Genomic DNA, 15,793 nt, shown 5'->3' with positions numbered 1-15,793 from the left:
GAAAAAATTCTCAAAATCTGGCGATTCGCGAAATGAGAAACAAATCAAAATTCTTACATCGAACTGAGATTTTGGTCTAAGGACAATTCGACGCTACTGATTTCATTTTGGCAATCAGTTGTTGGGAATTTGTAACGGTTCAAGCAGAATCCGCCTTCATTTCATATTTTTCAATGCTCAAATATTTTTTTTTCATTTTAAAAATTCGTAACTCGAAACCCGCTGACGCTAAGTACTTGAAATAAAATCTGTTCGATTCCTCAGACTTTGGTGAATCAGAAAAAAAAACTTCAGCAGGACAACTTAAGTGATTTAGTGGCAAGAAACGAATTTGTCGGATGATGTAATTTTTCTTAAAGTTGGCATAAGTCCGCTCGCAAAAAAATATTGCGGCCTCAGAGAGCAAATATGAAGCCTGAGTCTTATTCAGGAGGTTCGAATTACTGAGTAGAGCAAATTTCAAGAAGATCGGTGCGTTTTGAAAAAAATCTCAAAATTTGACGATTCGCGAAATGAGAAAGAAAATCAATATTCTCACATCGAACTGAGATTTCGGTCTAAGGTCAATTCGACGCCACTGATTTCATTTTGGCAATCAGTTGTTGGGAATTTCTAACGGTTCAAGCAGAATCCGCCTTCATATCATATTTTTCATATGCTCAAATATTTTTTTTTCATTTTAAAAATTCGTAACTCGAAACCCACTGACGCTAAGTAGTTGAAATAGAACCTGTTCGATTCCCCAGACTTTTGTGAATCAGAAAAAAAATCTTCAGCAGGACAACTTAAGTGATTTAGTGATAAGAAACGAATTTATCGGACGATGTAATTTTTCTTAAAGTTGGCATAAGTCCGCTCGCAAAAAAATATTGCGGCCTCAGAGAGCAAATATGAAGCCTGAGTCTTATTCAGGAGGTTCGAATTACTGAGTAGAGCAAATTTCAAGAAGATCGGTGCGTTTTGAAAAAAATCTCAAAATTTGACGATTCGCGAAATGAGAAAGAAAATCAATATTCTCACATCGAACTGAGATTTCGGTCTAAGGTCAATTCGACGCCACTGATTTCATTTTGGCAATCAGTTGTTGGGAATTTCTAACGGTTCACGCAAAATCCGCCTTCATATCATATTTTTCATATGCTCAAATAATTTTGTTTCATTTTAAAAATTCGTAACTCGAAACCCACTGACGCTAAGCAGTTGAAATAAAATCTGTTCGATTCCCCAGACTTTTGTGAATCAGAAAAAAAATCTTCAGCAGGACGACTTAAGTGGTTTAGTGGCAAGAAACGAATTTATCAGACGATGTAATTTTTCTTAAAGTTGGCATAAGTCAGCTCGCAAAAAATTAATGTGGCCTCAGAGAGCAAATCTGAAACCTGAGTCTTGTTCAGGAGGTTCGAATTACTGAGTAGAGCAAATTTCAAGAAGATCGATGCGTTTTGAAAAAATTCTTAAAATCTGACGATTCGCGAAATGAGAAAAAAAATAAAAATTCTCACATCGAACTGAGATTTCGGTCTAAGGCCAATTCGACGCCACTGATTTCATTTTGGCAATCAGTTGTTGGGAATTTCTAACGGTTCAAGCAGAATCCGCCTTCATATCATATTTTTCATATGCTCAAATATTTTTTTTTCATTTTAAAAATTCGTAACTCGAAACCCACTGACGCTAAGTAGTTGAAATAGAACCTGTTCGATTCCCCAGACTTTTGTGAATCAGAAAAAAAATCTTCAGCAGGACAACTTAAGTGATTTAGTGATAAGAAACGAATTTATCGGACGATGTAATTTTTCTTAAAGTTGGCATAAGTCCGCTCGCAAAAAAATATTGCGGCCTCAGAGAGCAAATATGAAGCCTGAGTCTTATTCAGGAGGTTCGAATTACTGAGTAGAGCAAATTTCAAGAAGATCGGTGCGTTTTGAAAAAAATCTCAAAATTTGACGATTCGCGAAATGAGAAAGAAAATCAATATTCTCACATCGAACTGAAATTTCGGTCTAAGGTCAATTCGACGCCACTGATTTCATTTTGGCAATCAGTTGTTGGGAATTTCTAACGGTTCAAGCAGAATCCGCCTTCATATCATATTTTTCATATGCTCAAATATTTTTTTTTCATTTTAAAAATTCGTAACTCGAAACCCACTGACGCTAAGTAGTTGAAATAGAACCTGTTCGATTCCCCAGACTTTTGTGAATCAGAAAAAAAATCTTCAGCAGGACAACTTAAGTGATTTAGTGATAAGAAACGAATTTATCGGACGATGTAATTTTTCTTAAAGTTGGCATAAGTCCGCTCGCAAAAAAATATTGCGGCCTCAGAGAGCAAATATGAAGCCTGAGTCTTATTCAGGAGGTTCGAATTACTGAGTAGAGCAAATTTCAAGAAGATCGGTGCGTTTTGAAAAAAATCTCAAAATTTGACGATTCGCGAAATGAGAAAGAAAATCAATATTCTCACATCGAACTGAGATTTCGGTCTAAGGTCAATTCGACGCCACTGATTTCATTTTGGCAATCAGTTGTTGGGAATTTCTAACGGTTCACGCAAAATCCGCCTTCATATCATATTTTTCATATGCTCAAATAATTTTGTTTCATTTTAAAAATTCGTAACTCGAAACCCACTGACGCTAAGCAGTTGAAATAAAATCTGTTCGATTCCCCAGACTTTTGTGAATCAGAAAAAAAATCTTCAGCAGGACGACTTAAGTGGTTTAGTGGCAAGAAACGAATTTATCAGACGATGTAATTTTTCTTAAAGTTGGCATAAGTCAGCTCGCAAAAAATTAATGTGGCCTCAGAGAGCAAATCTGAAACCTGAGTCTTGTTCAGGAGGTTCGAATTACTGAGTAGAGCAAATTTCAAGAAGATCGGTGCGTTTTGAAAAAATTCTCAAAATCTGACGATTCGCGAAATGAGAAAAAAAATCAAAATTCTCACATCGAACTGAGACTTCGATCTAAGGTCAATTCGACGCCACTGATTTCATTTTAGCAATCAGTTGTTGGGAATTTCTAACGGTTCAAACAGAATCCGCCTTCATATCATATGTTTCATATGCCCAAATTTTTTTTTTTCATTTTAAAAATTTGTAACTCGAAACCTACTAACGCTAAGCAGTTGAAATGAAATCTGTTCGATTCCTCAGACTTTTGTGAATCAGAAAAAAAAATTTCAGCAGAACAACTTAAGTGGTTTAGTGGCAAGAAACGAATTTATCGGACGACGTAATTTTTCTTAAAGTTGGCATAAGTCAGCTCGCAAAAAATTAATGCGGCCTCAGAGAGCAAATCTGAAGCCTGAATCTTGTTTAGGAGGTTCGACTTACTGAGTAGAACAAATTTCAAGAAGATCGGTGCGTTTTGAAAAAATTCTCAAATTCTGACGATTTCGCGAAATGAGAAAAAAAAATCAAAATTCTCACATCGAACTGAGATTTCGGTCTAAGGTCAATTCGACGCCACTGATTTCATTTTGGCAATCAGTTGTGGGGAATTTCTAACGGTTCAAACAGAATCCGCCTTCATATCATATATTTCATATGCTCAATTTTTTTTTTCACTTTAAAAATTTGTAACTCGAAACCTACTGACGCTAGGCAGTTGAAATCAAATCTGTTCGATTCCTCAGACTTTTGTGAATCAGAAAAAAAAATTTCAGTAGAACAACTTAAGTGGTTTAGTGGCAAGAAACGAATTTATCGGACTATGTAGTTTTTATTAAAGTAAGCCTAGATCAGCTCGTAAAAATTATTGCGGCCTCAGAGAGCAAATCTGAAGCCCGATCTGAAGGACGATTCTTGTTCGGGAGGTTCGAATTACTAAGTAGGGCAAATTTCAAGAAGATCGGTGCATTTTGAGAAGATTCTCAAAATCTGATGATTTCGCGAAATGAGAAAAAAATCAAAATTCTCACTTCGAGCTGAGATTTTGGTCTAAGGACAACTCGATATTGCCAAATTGGTTTTGGCAATTAGTTGTTGGAAATTTCTAACGGTTCAAGAAGAATCCATCTTCTTTCATATTTTTCGTAGGCTCAAAAAGTTTTTTTCAGTTTGAAAATTCAGAACTCGAGAACCATTGACGATACGCAGCTTAAATAAAAATTGTTCGATTTACTAGACTTCTTTGACTCAGAAAAAAAAATACAAGTAGGAGGACATAAGTCGTTTAGTGGTAAGAATCGAATTTAATGGACTATGTAATTTTTATTAAAGTTAGCCTAGATCAGCTCGTAAAAAATTATTGTGGCCTCAGAGAGCAAATCTGAAGCCCGATCTGAAGGCCGATTCTTGTTCGGGAGGTTCGAATAACTAAGTAGAGCAAATTTCAAGAAGATCGGTGCATTTTGACAAAATTCTCAAAATCTGATGATTTCGCGAAATGAGAAAAAAATCAAAATTCTCACTTCGAGCTGAGATGTTGGTCTAAGGACAACTCGATATTGCTAAATTGATTTTGACAATTAGTTGTTGGAAATTTCTAACGGTTCAAGAAGAATCCACCTTCTTTCATATTTTTCGTATGCTCAAAAATTTTTTTTCAGTTTGAAAATTCAGAACTCGAGAACCATTGACGACACGTAGCTGAAATAAAAACTGTTCGATTTTCCAGACTTTTCTGGCTCAGAAAAAAAATTGCAAGTAGGATGACATAAGTCGTTTAGAGGCAAGAAATGATTTTATCGGACTATTTAAGTTTTATTAAAGTTGGCTTAGATCAGCTCGTAAAAAATTATTGCGGCCTCAGAGAGCAAATCTGAAGCCCGATCTGAAGGCCGATTCTTGTTCGGGAGGTTGGAATTACCAAGTAGAGCAAATTTCAAGAAGACCGGTGCATTTTGAGAAAATTCTCAAAATCTGACGATTTCGCGAAATGAGAAAAAAATCAAAATTCTCTCATCGAGCTGAGATTTTGGTCTAAGGACAACTCGATATTGCTAAATTGATTTTGGCAATCAGTTGTTGGGAATTTTTAACGGTTGAAGAAGAATCCACCCTCCTTGCATATTTTTCGGATTCTCAAAAAATTTTTTTCAGTTTGAAAATTTAGAACTCGAGAACCATTGACGATACGCAGCTGAAATAAAAACTGTTCCATTTCTCAGGCTTTTGTGAATCAGACAAAAAATTGCTAGTAGGATGGCTCAAGTCGTTTAGTGGCAAGAAACGAATTTATCGGACTATGTAATTTTTATTAAAGTTAGCCTAGATCAGCTCGTAAAAAATTATTGTGGCCTCAGAGAGCAAATCTGAAGCCCGATCTGAAGGCCGATTCTTGTTCGGGAGGTTCGAATTACTAAGTAGAGCAAATTTCAAGAAGACCGGTGCATTTTGCGAAAATTCTCAAAATCTGATGATTTCGCGAAATGAGAAAAAAATCAAAATTCTCTCATCGAGCTGAGATTTTGGTCTAAGGACAACTCGATATTGCTAAATTGATTTTTACAATTGGTTGTTGGAAATTTCTAAGGGTTCAAGAAGAATCCACCTTCCTTTCACATTCTTCGTATGCTCAAAAATTTTTTTTCAGTTTGAAAATTCAGAACTCGAGAACCATTGACGATACGCAGCTGAAATAGAAACTGTTCAATTTATTAGACTTTTTTGAATCAGAAAAAAAATTGGCAGTAGGATGGCTTGTCCTTTAGTGGTAAGAAATGAATTTATCAGACTATGTTATTTTTCTTAAAGTTGGCCAAAGTCAGCTCGTAAAAAATTATTTCGGCCTCAGAGAACAAATCTGGAGCCCGATTCTTGTTCAGGATGTTCGAATTACTGAGTAGAGCAAATTTCAAGAAGATCAGTGCATTTTGAGAAAATTCTCAAAATCTTAAGATTTCGCGTTCGAATCCTTTCGGAATATTTTTGGATTATTATTTCGTATTCTTCGGATTCTTTCGAATTCTATCGGTTTCCTTCGATTTATTTTCTAATTTTTCAGAGTTATCGCGGATCTTCTCGAATTCTCTGGTGTTCCCTTGAATTCTTCCAGATTATTTTCGATCCTCTCGGATATTTGTCGAATAATCTTGTATTCTGTCGTATTTTCCAACATTTCCTTGAATTCTCTTAGATTCTGTCAGTTTTTTTCATATTCTTTAGGATTTCTCCGGAATATCACCTCAGAATTTAGTCGAATTCTCTCGAAATTTGATCGGATTATCCTGGATCCTTTCGAATTTTCTTCGGATTCTCTTGTATGATTTTCTGTTAGATTCCATCAAATTTTTTCATATTCTCTCGGATTTTCGTATACTCTTATATTTTTCCGGAGTCTTTTGGATTATTTCAATTATTTTTTTTAGCTTCTCACGGATTCTCTCAGGTCTTTTCAGAATTTGATCGGATTCTTTCAGATTCTTCTGGAATTGTTCCGAAGCTCTCAGAAATTCATTGTTTTGTATATTCCTGGATCCTATCGGATTCTTTCAAATTCTTTCGGGTTCTCTAGGACATTTTCCTTACTCTTTCGAATTCTCTTGGATTCTTGCGGAGTCTTTCGGATTTTGTGGAAATTTTTGAATTGTCTAATTTTTGGATCCTCTTGTATTATTTTGGATTCTCTTGATTATCTCACATTTGTTCATACTCTCACGGATTTTTTCATAGTCTCTCATATTTTTCCGATAGAATCCAAAAGAATCCAAGAGGATCCGAGATAATTCAAAAGTAATTCGTGAAAATCCGATAGAATCTGAACTAATCCGCAAGAATTTGAGACATTTCTAGTAAATTCGAACCATTCCGAGAGAATCCGAACAAATTCTGAGTAGAATCCGAAAGAATATAAAAAAATTCGAAAACAGAGAGAATCTGATAGAATTCGAAAAATCCAAGATCGAAGAGAATCCGAAAAAATCCGATGGAAGAGCGAGAATCTCAAAATAATTCAAGAGAATCCGAAAGAGTCTGAAAAATTCGAGATCCAAAAGAATCCGAAAGAAATCGAAAAAAGTGCTATAAAATAAGAGAGATCCAGTCCGGAGAATTCGAAAGAATCCAAAAAATACGAGACAATGTGAAGAAAATTCGATAGAATTCTGGAGAATCCGATAGAATCCGAATGTACAAATTTGTATCCGAAAGAATTCGAGACAATTAAAAAAAATCCGATAGGATCCGAAGGAATCCGGGAGAATCCGAAATGATCCGAATGAATCCGAAACAATCCGAAAGTAGATATCCGAAACATTCGAGGTCCGATGGAAACTGAAAGAATTCCAAAAAATTCGGAAAACACTCCGAAATAATTCGACAGAACACGAGAGAAACCGGAAGAATTCGATAGAGTAAGAGGGCACCCGGAAAAATCCGCGGAATTCGAAAGAATCCGACAAAATATGAAAAAAAAATCCGACAGCAGAAAAAATGAGAAAAAAATCAAAATTCTCACATCGAGCTGAGATTTTGGTCTAAGGTCAATTTATAATGGTGTTTTAAGTATTATCATGTTGTTCAAAATGGACCATTCTGAGACGAAGGTGACTGTAACTTCTCTCCCCTATTATGTCAACAGCAATAAAAGATGTTTCACATGTGGTAATTTATTGTAAAGAAAGAAAAGATTTTACAACTAAGCTCCGCCTCCGGGATCACAGCGAATAATTGAGACGGGGGTGGGTGGGCGGGGCTTCTGTTTTACTTTTTCTTAATATACCTAGTCTTCTTTTCACAATAAGAAACTTAAAACATGTTTAAAAGAGGAAATATGGATTTTGCAATTACGCTCCGCCTCTCGGTCTGACAACGAATAGAAAATTCGTCACGATAATACATACAGTTTTCTTTGAACAAGAAGATCACCGAAAAACAAGTTTCACATGGCAATTCTTGTAGAAAAATACGGATGCTGTAATTAAGCTCCGCCCTTCTTGGCTCACGACGAACAAAGAAAAATCGTTACGACTGAGATAGGCGGGGCTTTTTTTTTCTTAATGTACATAGTCATCCCTTCATAACAAGAAACTGAAAACATGTTTAAAGTGGTAAGTTTTATCCCCTACATTCCTCTACCAATTTACTCTTTTAAACATGTTTCAGTTTCTTATCGTGAAAAGAAAATTACATACATACACTAACAAAAAAAAATTACAAATACCGCCCACCCACCCTCATCTCAGTTGTGATAACTTTTTTATTGGTTGTGACTCGAAGGGCGGAGCCTAATTGCAAAATGCCTATTTCCCTACCATGTGAAACATGTTTTTAAGTATCATGTTGTTGAAAGAAAATCACATACGTTACGAAAAAAATAGTCAAAAAATAAGCCCCACCCACCCGTCCCAGTCTCAATTGTGATGAACTTTTTATTCGTTGTCTGACCGAGGGGCGGAGCTTAATTGTAAAATCGATGTTTCCCGACAAAACTTTACTATTTTAAACATGTTTTAAATATATTTTTTCAGGAAAAGAAGATTACGTGTTTTCAGAAATGAAGGCAAGATTTAAGCCCTGTCCACCGGCCGCCATCTCAATGGGGGGGGAGTTTAATTGCAAAATCGATATTTCTCTACAAGAAATTACCATCTGAAATATGTTTTTAAGTAGCTAGGTACATGTCGACTGAGTATACAGTATTTCATATCTGATATTGGCAAGTAAAGATGGGGAGAATAATTTGACAAAATATTTCTGATTTAAATTTTGTGAAAAATACCGAAGTTGAAAACAACTTTAATAATAATTTATAAATCCATGTGGGGAAACGCTAAGTGAATTTTTTTATTATTTATATCGTATGTTTTGTAGTCGTATTATTCCCAATGCCACAAAAACCCGAACATCCGTCTACAGGTAAATAAACTTCCAGCAATAGCCTCAACTTTGTCCATAAATCCATTTTATTCACATCGGCTCCATAAAAAAATAATTATCATTGTTACAGTCTATGTTAATATATTTGTAATGCAGGCAACACAAAATACATCTTACAGAAACTTATGTGCAATTAAAAATTAAGCGTTATTGACTAGAACAAATAAGTTATTTGTGTTAAAAGGGAGAGGTGATCATTACCAGTCGAGAACGATGACAAAACCTGGCAAAACAGCCCGAGACTGGTCAACACCACATCCCGACTTGTATATATCATTTTTCCACTTCCGGACACAATTTTAGGCAAAAAACGTGTCCATTAAAAGTTCACGCAGAGTTGGTGTCATGATACCGCACTTACTATTATTATTATTATTATTATTATTATTGTTACAGAAAGTGGAAAACACTTTTACTTAAATCACCACAGACGATGAACCTTACAATTTTAAGTTAAAATAAGTTAATTAAAAAATTCGTCCATGCGCAATAAATAACTGACACTCCATTCCATCGGGGGAAAAAGTACACGAAGAGATTGGTTTGTCGAGCACAAACTAGTTTTGGTACTTCGTAAAGCTTAGGAACACCTATAACAAAGAAAGTAAGTACAAACTGAATAACGACAAGAAATTAGTTAAATACCTGTTCCAAACTACACTGCCCCAGCGAATAATCTTCAATGTTCAGCTGGTTCTTGCTTCGTTCCAAAATCCCAAACATCTTGGACCACGGAATCGCGTTGTTGACCAACTGATACGACAAGAGTTCCTGGTACTTTTCCTTTAGTACCGCCCCAGGGAAACTGCTTTGAATGAAATTATCAATAGCTGTCACTTCTCGTTCCAGGTCCAAATGGTCAGCAAGCTTCTTCATTTTGATCGTTAAGGCAAACCCTTGTGCGAACTTGTTTTTCAGTCTTTGGGTGGACCCAAGACACTGGAAGTTCCCGTTGACCATGATCGCGATTCTGGTGCACAGAGCTTCACACTCCTCCATGCTATGCGACGTCAAAATAATGCACTTCCCGCTGTCCCTCAATTTACCCAGAGCCGTCCACAAAAACCTCTTCGTAGCAGGATCCATCCCAGTCGTCGGTTCGTCCAAATAAATCACAGGAGGATCACCAATCAGTGCTAGCGCGGTACTCAACTTCCTCTTATTCCCGCCACTCAGCTCCTTGACCTTCTTATCCAAGTGCTTGAAGAAGTCAAACTCGTGCGCCAAGTGTTCACCCAATTGTTGACAATTCTCCATCGGTACTCCTCGAATCAGCGCGAAGATCTTGAAGGTTTCCCTAGCCGTGAGGTCGTCCAGAAGCGCGTCGAACTGCGGGCAGTACCCGATCAATTTCTGCACCTTTTTTTGCTGGGTTTTGATATCGTGGCCTTTAACCCAGGCCTCCCCGTAGGAGATTTGCTCATCTCCGGTCATCATTTTGAACGTGGTGGTTTTGCCGGCGCCGTTCACCCCTAGGAGTCCAAAGCACTCGTAGGGTTTCACCCCAAGACACAAACCGTTCACCGCGAGGAAGTTCTTGTAGTACTTGGTGACGTCCCGCAGCACTAGGGCGTAGTTGTTGTTGAGTACCATCTCGTCGGTGCTTTGTATCTTGGTGTTTTCTTCTTGGACGTCTTCCTCGAGTTGCACCCCACGCGAGGGTGGTTTGTTGTAGTTGATTAGTTTGTTCACGAGGAAACTGAAGAAGCCGTACTCGTTGAAGAGGAGGATGGCAAAGAGGAAGATGCACATGAGGAAGGAGATGATGATGTTGCGGCCTATTCCGGGGGTGGTCATGGCGTAGTAGTCGTCGAGACCTAAAAAGTGGGTTGAGTTATAGGGTTAGGTGTAATTGTTGATTAATTACCGCAACACTGGCTGGTAGCTTGACAGGCGATTTCAAGGGTGGGGGCTCGTTTTAGACAAACAGTTCGCAACTGATAGATCGATCCAAGGTCGGCGGTACCTTTAGCGACCGTGTAGAAAGGTACGAATAGCAAGACCCAGTTTAGTCCATGGGCTACATCCAGCAAACCTAGAGGCTCCATTTCCAATACTTGCATGGCACTGATTCCGATCATTCCTGCCACGGCGCCTAGTAGCATCATTCGAGAGAAGCCGCTGGATGGAATATTGAACAAATATGACGTTAGATAGACGAAAGGAAGGACGAAGAAGCCAAAATAGACCAAGACGAGGGTCATTCGACCTATTTCGTCTGCTGTTTTGAAACCGTCTTCTTGGAGTGCCGCGAACGTGATGAGAATGGCACACATGGTTATCAAGTAGGTGATTAGGTCACAGATGAAGGAAGTGCCCCAGAATATGAACACGTTGACTCCTGACACAAATTGTAAGTGTTTAGATTTGCTGACGCGCTCTCGAATGTAAAATAGGATGTAGAAACTGGCCACAAAAGCCAATCCATATCCAATTTCTACGGCAATTTGGAATCCCATGATGTTGAATTGTAAATCGTCGAGCTGCAATAGCTGTGTTAGTACCAGGTGGAGTATGTTTGAGTACCAACCTGAGCGTCGATATTGAGAGGCAGTGGATGGTTGTAGAAACGGATGGACTTGTCTGCCCCTAAACTCTTCTTGTAGAACGTGTTCAAGACAAGACCCAGTGACAGAGAAATCGAATGGTAGGGATCTCCGTTGAACCAAGCCGTTGCAACCGTGTCGTTAAAGGATGCTCCCACGAGGTAGTGCATTTTAACATTAGCCGGAGAATCCACAGTCTGGTCATAAATGGTCGTGTTGAGGTTGTCGGTTGGCATCACCGTGTATCCCTTAAGCATGTCTTTGTAGGTGTCATAGTAACTATCTCCAGACGATCCTTGAAGAAGGGTAACCGGTTCGTCGTACGAGTCCAAGGATAGCGCCAACGAAGGGAACGTACTCAAGGGAACAAAACTCCTAGCGTTTAGAACCGTGATTACCAAAAGGGCCACAGGCAAAATAATCTGGATTATCAACAAATACCACGACCGAAGTATCGACAAAATCCGTTTCAAAAACATGGCTACAAACTGGTTCTTCATTAAAGGCCACCCACTCAAATAAGACGCTGCTAAGTTATTGAAGTTGAAAGCGTCAACCGTAACTGTAACATCAAACTGAAGAAAGGTTTGTAAAACCGTAGATTAACTCACTCGAGGTATCGTTTCCGTTCTGGTTTTTGTTGTACTTCTTCGAACTCTTATTGTCGTGGTCAGCTCCAACCCTGCAAACACTCGTTACTTCCAATCAAACACCTCTACACCCACTTACTTCATAAACACTTCCTCTAGAGTCGTAAGTGACACCCCGTAACTCAAAACCCCTAAAGAAGTAGTATTGTTTTCCAAATCGTGCAACATCTCTTCAAACTTCCCTGATTCGTGTTCGGACAACTGGTACGTCAGCTCAGACCCTACATGTGAAAACACTTCCACATCAGGTATGTACTTCCTCAACAACTGAGTAATATTGTCAGGTCGACAGTTCTGCGTGATATCCATGATCAAGTAGTACCCAGCACCGTACTTCCGTTTTAAAAAGAAACTAGAACCACAACATTGCATTTGCCCTCCGGTCATGATCGCGATTCTGTCGCCAAGCAAATCGGCTTCGTCCATAAAGTGGGTGGTTAGAAGTACCGTTCGTCCCTCTTTCTGTTTCTGGAGCAAGTTCCAAATAGCCCGTCTTGCTGAAGGGTCCATACCAGCTGTGGGTTCGTCTAGCATCACCACTTTGGATTTGCCACACATCGCCATACCGATGCTCAATTTCCTCTTCATTCCACCAGACAAAGTACTCGAACGGGCATGTCGCTTGTCTTCGAGCTCCAGAAGCTTAATGTAGTTGTTAATCTCTTGCTGGATTTCGTTGTTCTGCAGCCCTTTCAGTTTCCCGAAGAAGTACAAGTGCTCGTAGACGGTTAAGTTGTCGAAGAGAACATTGTGTTGTAGACACAACCCCATACTATCTCGCACGCTTTGTATGTTGGTACGAACGTCGTACCCGCTGACCATAGCGGTACCACCCGTCGGTGGAAACATTCCGGTGATCATCGACATCGTGGTGGTTTTACCAGCACCGTTGTGCCCTAGTAGTACCGTAATGTGGCCTTCATACATATCCAGATTGAGTTTCTTGACAGCTTTATTAGCCCCGAAGGTTTTCGACAAATTCTGCAGCTGTATCCCGATTGGTAAATTCTCGGTGAACTCTTCAAAATATTCACCCTTGTTTTTCGAAAAGACTTCGTTACCAACAGGGACGGACTTGGTGCACCAGTAGGAACGTTTAAACGGAAAGTACCAAGGTTGTGGTACCCCGAATTCTCCCGGGAAAATCGCTTCAATATAGAGCGCCAAACCCAAATATAGAAAAATGTCGAGCAGGAGCATCAAGAAAATGGAACCTAGAGTCAAATGGTCGTCGGGAGAGGTGGTACTCCACATGTTGCTCCACTGCGACCCTGCAACACCCACTTGGAGACAATTCGGTACGACTTTGATAGTTACCTTCTCCGACGGCTTCGAATTTAAGCATCGCGGAAATTCCAAAGGAGAGTCCCGAGTTGGCCAATAAGCTTGAGGCTAAAGCTGCCCTCAGAGACACCGAGTTGGACTGGGTTTGGAGAGAGTACGGCAGATAGGTTAGGAAGAACACAAGACTGCCTACTGCAGTTGCCGTGTTGGCTACAAATCTCCATTAGTACTACATTGGTACTACCATCTAATCTTACCTTTAGAGAACCATACGCTAATGAAAAAAGTAAACGTGATGGTACTAGCAGAAAACAGAAGGAAGAAAATAAGTAAGACACTTGGATCAGTGTTTGTGAAAACCGGTGCGTTTCCTATTTTAACCGTTAGAACAATAATTATGAGGATGATCGCCAGAAGGAGGATGATGAAGCTGCGTAGGAACCAGGCGACCCAGTGGAGCCACCCAGGCAGACCCATAATTTTCATGGACTCCTTTAGCTGCTTCTCTTTTTCTATTGTTATGGCTCGGATGGTGTTAACGTAGTTGTACATGAAGCTTATCATTATCATCAAGGTTACCATAGTTTCCATCTGGTTGGCGTAGAACAAATCGTCTAACCATTCCGGATAAGGGAATCTGTTCATTTGTAACTCGATTTCTGGGTTTCCAGGGTCACCATTATTCAAAAGAGCAAAAGTAATTTCTTGTTGAAAGTACAAAAATCCTCGGCTCAAATACTCTAGAGGAAGAGGGTTTAGTGTGTAAAAATAGTTAAAAGTGGGTAGAAGTCGTACTTGGTTCGATGTCAAACGAGGTGTCTGGCTCTCTGGGTCCGGGTGTTTGGAACAACGGGAATATTAAATTCGTGAACCATTCCTTCTTGTCGTCGCCTTGTACAGTGGGTAGTCTGGAAGGTTCAGGTAAGAAACGTAGATTGACGTTAGGGACAGGGTTTACCTTATGGTGACTTCGACATCGGAAAGGGCGTCTCTGCTGGATATCCCTTTTAGTTGATCATTGAAAAGTACCACCACAGTGAGGTTGTTAGCGTATTCTGTGTCAGCGTCTATAGCACCGTTTAGATCAGCTGCCGATTCGTATTCTTGTACTACATTGGGAGAGTTAGGGCACCCTTTGGTAAGAACCGATTGTAGAACCTTTTTGAGTAATGGGCTGCTGGGGGAATAGGCAGCAGTAAGTACCGTAGAAGGCAACTTGGAGCAAAAGGTTTGGTACTCTTGGGTGGTGTTAACTACACTGAACGGGTCATAAAATTTCGGCCCCTTTTCCGTCACTGTGATCATGATCCTTACAGAAACCAGGATCATGCATATTATTACAGGATAAATGATCTCGAAGGCGGTGTGAATCGGACGTCTTTTAAGCAGAGTCCAGTTCTTCCACATCAAAAGTAGAAACTTGTTCATTTGTTTGCCCATTTTTCTGAAATAAAGTAGTAGATCTAGTACAAAAATATTTCAGTTATGACGACTGAGATAAGGGAATTATCAGTTGTTTTAAACGCTACTTGGAAGTGTCTGCTGAAAAATGCAACGATTAACGGAAAAATGTCTCTGTAAATTTGTGTCAAGTAACAAGAGATACAAATCAATATTATGTTTCTAAATTTACGTAAACTTTGAAAAGTTTGTCAAAAAAATATACAACTACGCTGAATATTAGTGCAAGCACTAGCTATTAAAATTTTCGCTTGTGGTGATTAACTTACTTTAGTAGCAGATATTAACACCATCCAAAATTTACTGTTACATGTATTACTGGTATATATGTTGATAAAATCTGCTCATCTGGTGATAAAAAAATCGATTGAACTTGACAATTAATCGCCAACATAGTTCGTCTAAACTAACTAATTTTGTATACTACTTACCAAAATACAGTGCCAAATTTTTCACAAATAAACAGCCACGTTAAAAATTCTGGTAGTGCCTTTTGTTTGTGTTAATCACCATTCGTGACCACACTTCCAGTCACACTTTTAGAGACTGGCGAATTAATGCTTTATTCTCCAGTACTCGATACCTATATATAACAATGCGTCTCGTTGATAAGATAGAGTTATTACGTAAATTTTCGACTCTCTTACTCACCTAATTGAATAACTGGATTCCGACGAAAATTAAGCACTACAGACGTCCACGACTGATTCAATATTTGTTCTGTTTTGACTAAAAAATAGTACGTGAGTATTTAAGATCTTTCAACATTATTTTTTGTTTTGAGTTATTTACGTGTAGAAATGCGATTTCTGGGTAACCGACTTGAGTCAGCAGCGATTTGAATTTTATTTATTATCAAAAATAATGGTCAGTCAAAAGTTTTAGTATTTTTATTTTTGTGACAAGGATTTGGTTGTCATTTGTCTGTTTTTTGTGTATATTAAAACACATGCGACTGGGTTTATCATAATGAAAACAAAGGTTGATATTTTTAGCTTGTCATTGATTTATTCATTTTCATTTTGATCT

General features: G+C 38.6%; 1 protein-coding gene across 1 annotated transcript; it reads right to left on the bottom strand.

The window, feature by feature from the left end:
- Positions 1-8,831: 8,831 nt before the first annotated feature.
- Positions 8,832-15,317, bottom strand: LOC135139243 (phospholipid-transporting ATPase ABCA3-like). Its single transcript, XM_064069400.1, has 11 exons — positions 15,196-15,317; positions 14,262-14,747; positions 14,099-14,211; positions 13,561-14,043; positions 13,337-13,513; positions 12,099-13,290; positions 11,981-12,051; positions 11,354-11,931; positions 10,691-11,306; positions 9,469-10,640; positions 8,832-9,413 (listed from the first exon to the last, which is right to left on the bottom strand). Exons 2-11 carry the CDS (start codon positions 14,741-14,743, stop codon positions 9,381-9,383), a joined length of 4,917 nt encoding a protein of 1,638 aa, XP_063925470.1. The 5' UTR covers positions 14,744-14,747; positions 15,196-15,317; the 3' UTR covers positions 8,832-9,380.
- Between the last annotated feature and the right edge of the window lie 476 nt (positions 15,318-15,793).

This window comes from Zophobas morio, unplaced genomic scaffold, assembly GCF_036711695.1.
Source record: "Zophobas morio isolate AGI-343-1 ecotype UQ-CSIRO unplaced genomic scaffold, CSIRO_AGI_Zmor_V1 ptg000031l, whole genome shotgun sequence".
Classification (NCBI taxonomy): Eukaryota; Metazoa; Arthropoda; class Insecta; order Coleoptera; family Tenebrionidae; genus Zophobas; species Zophobas morio.
This window is presented reverse-complemented; position numbering and strand designations above follow the sequence as displayed.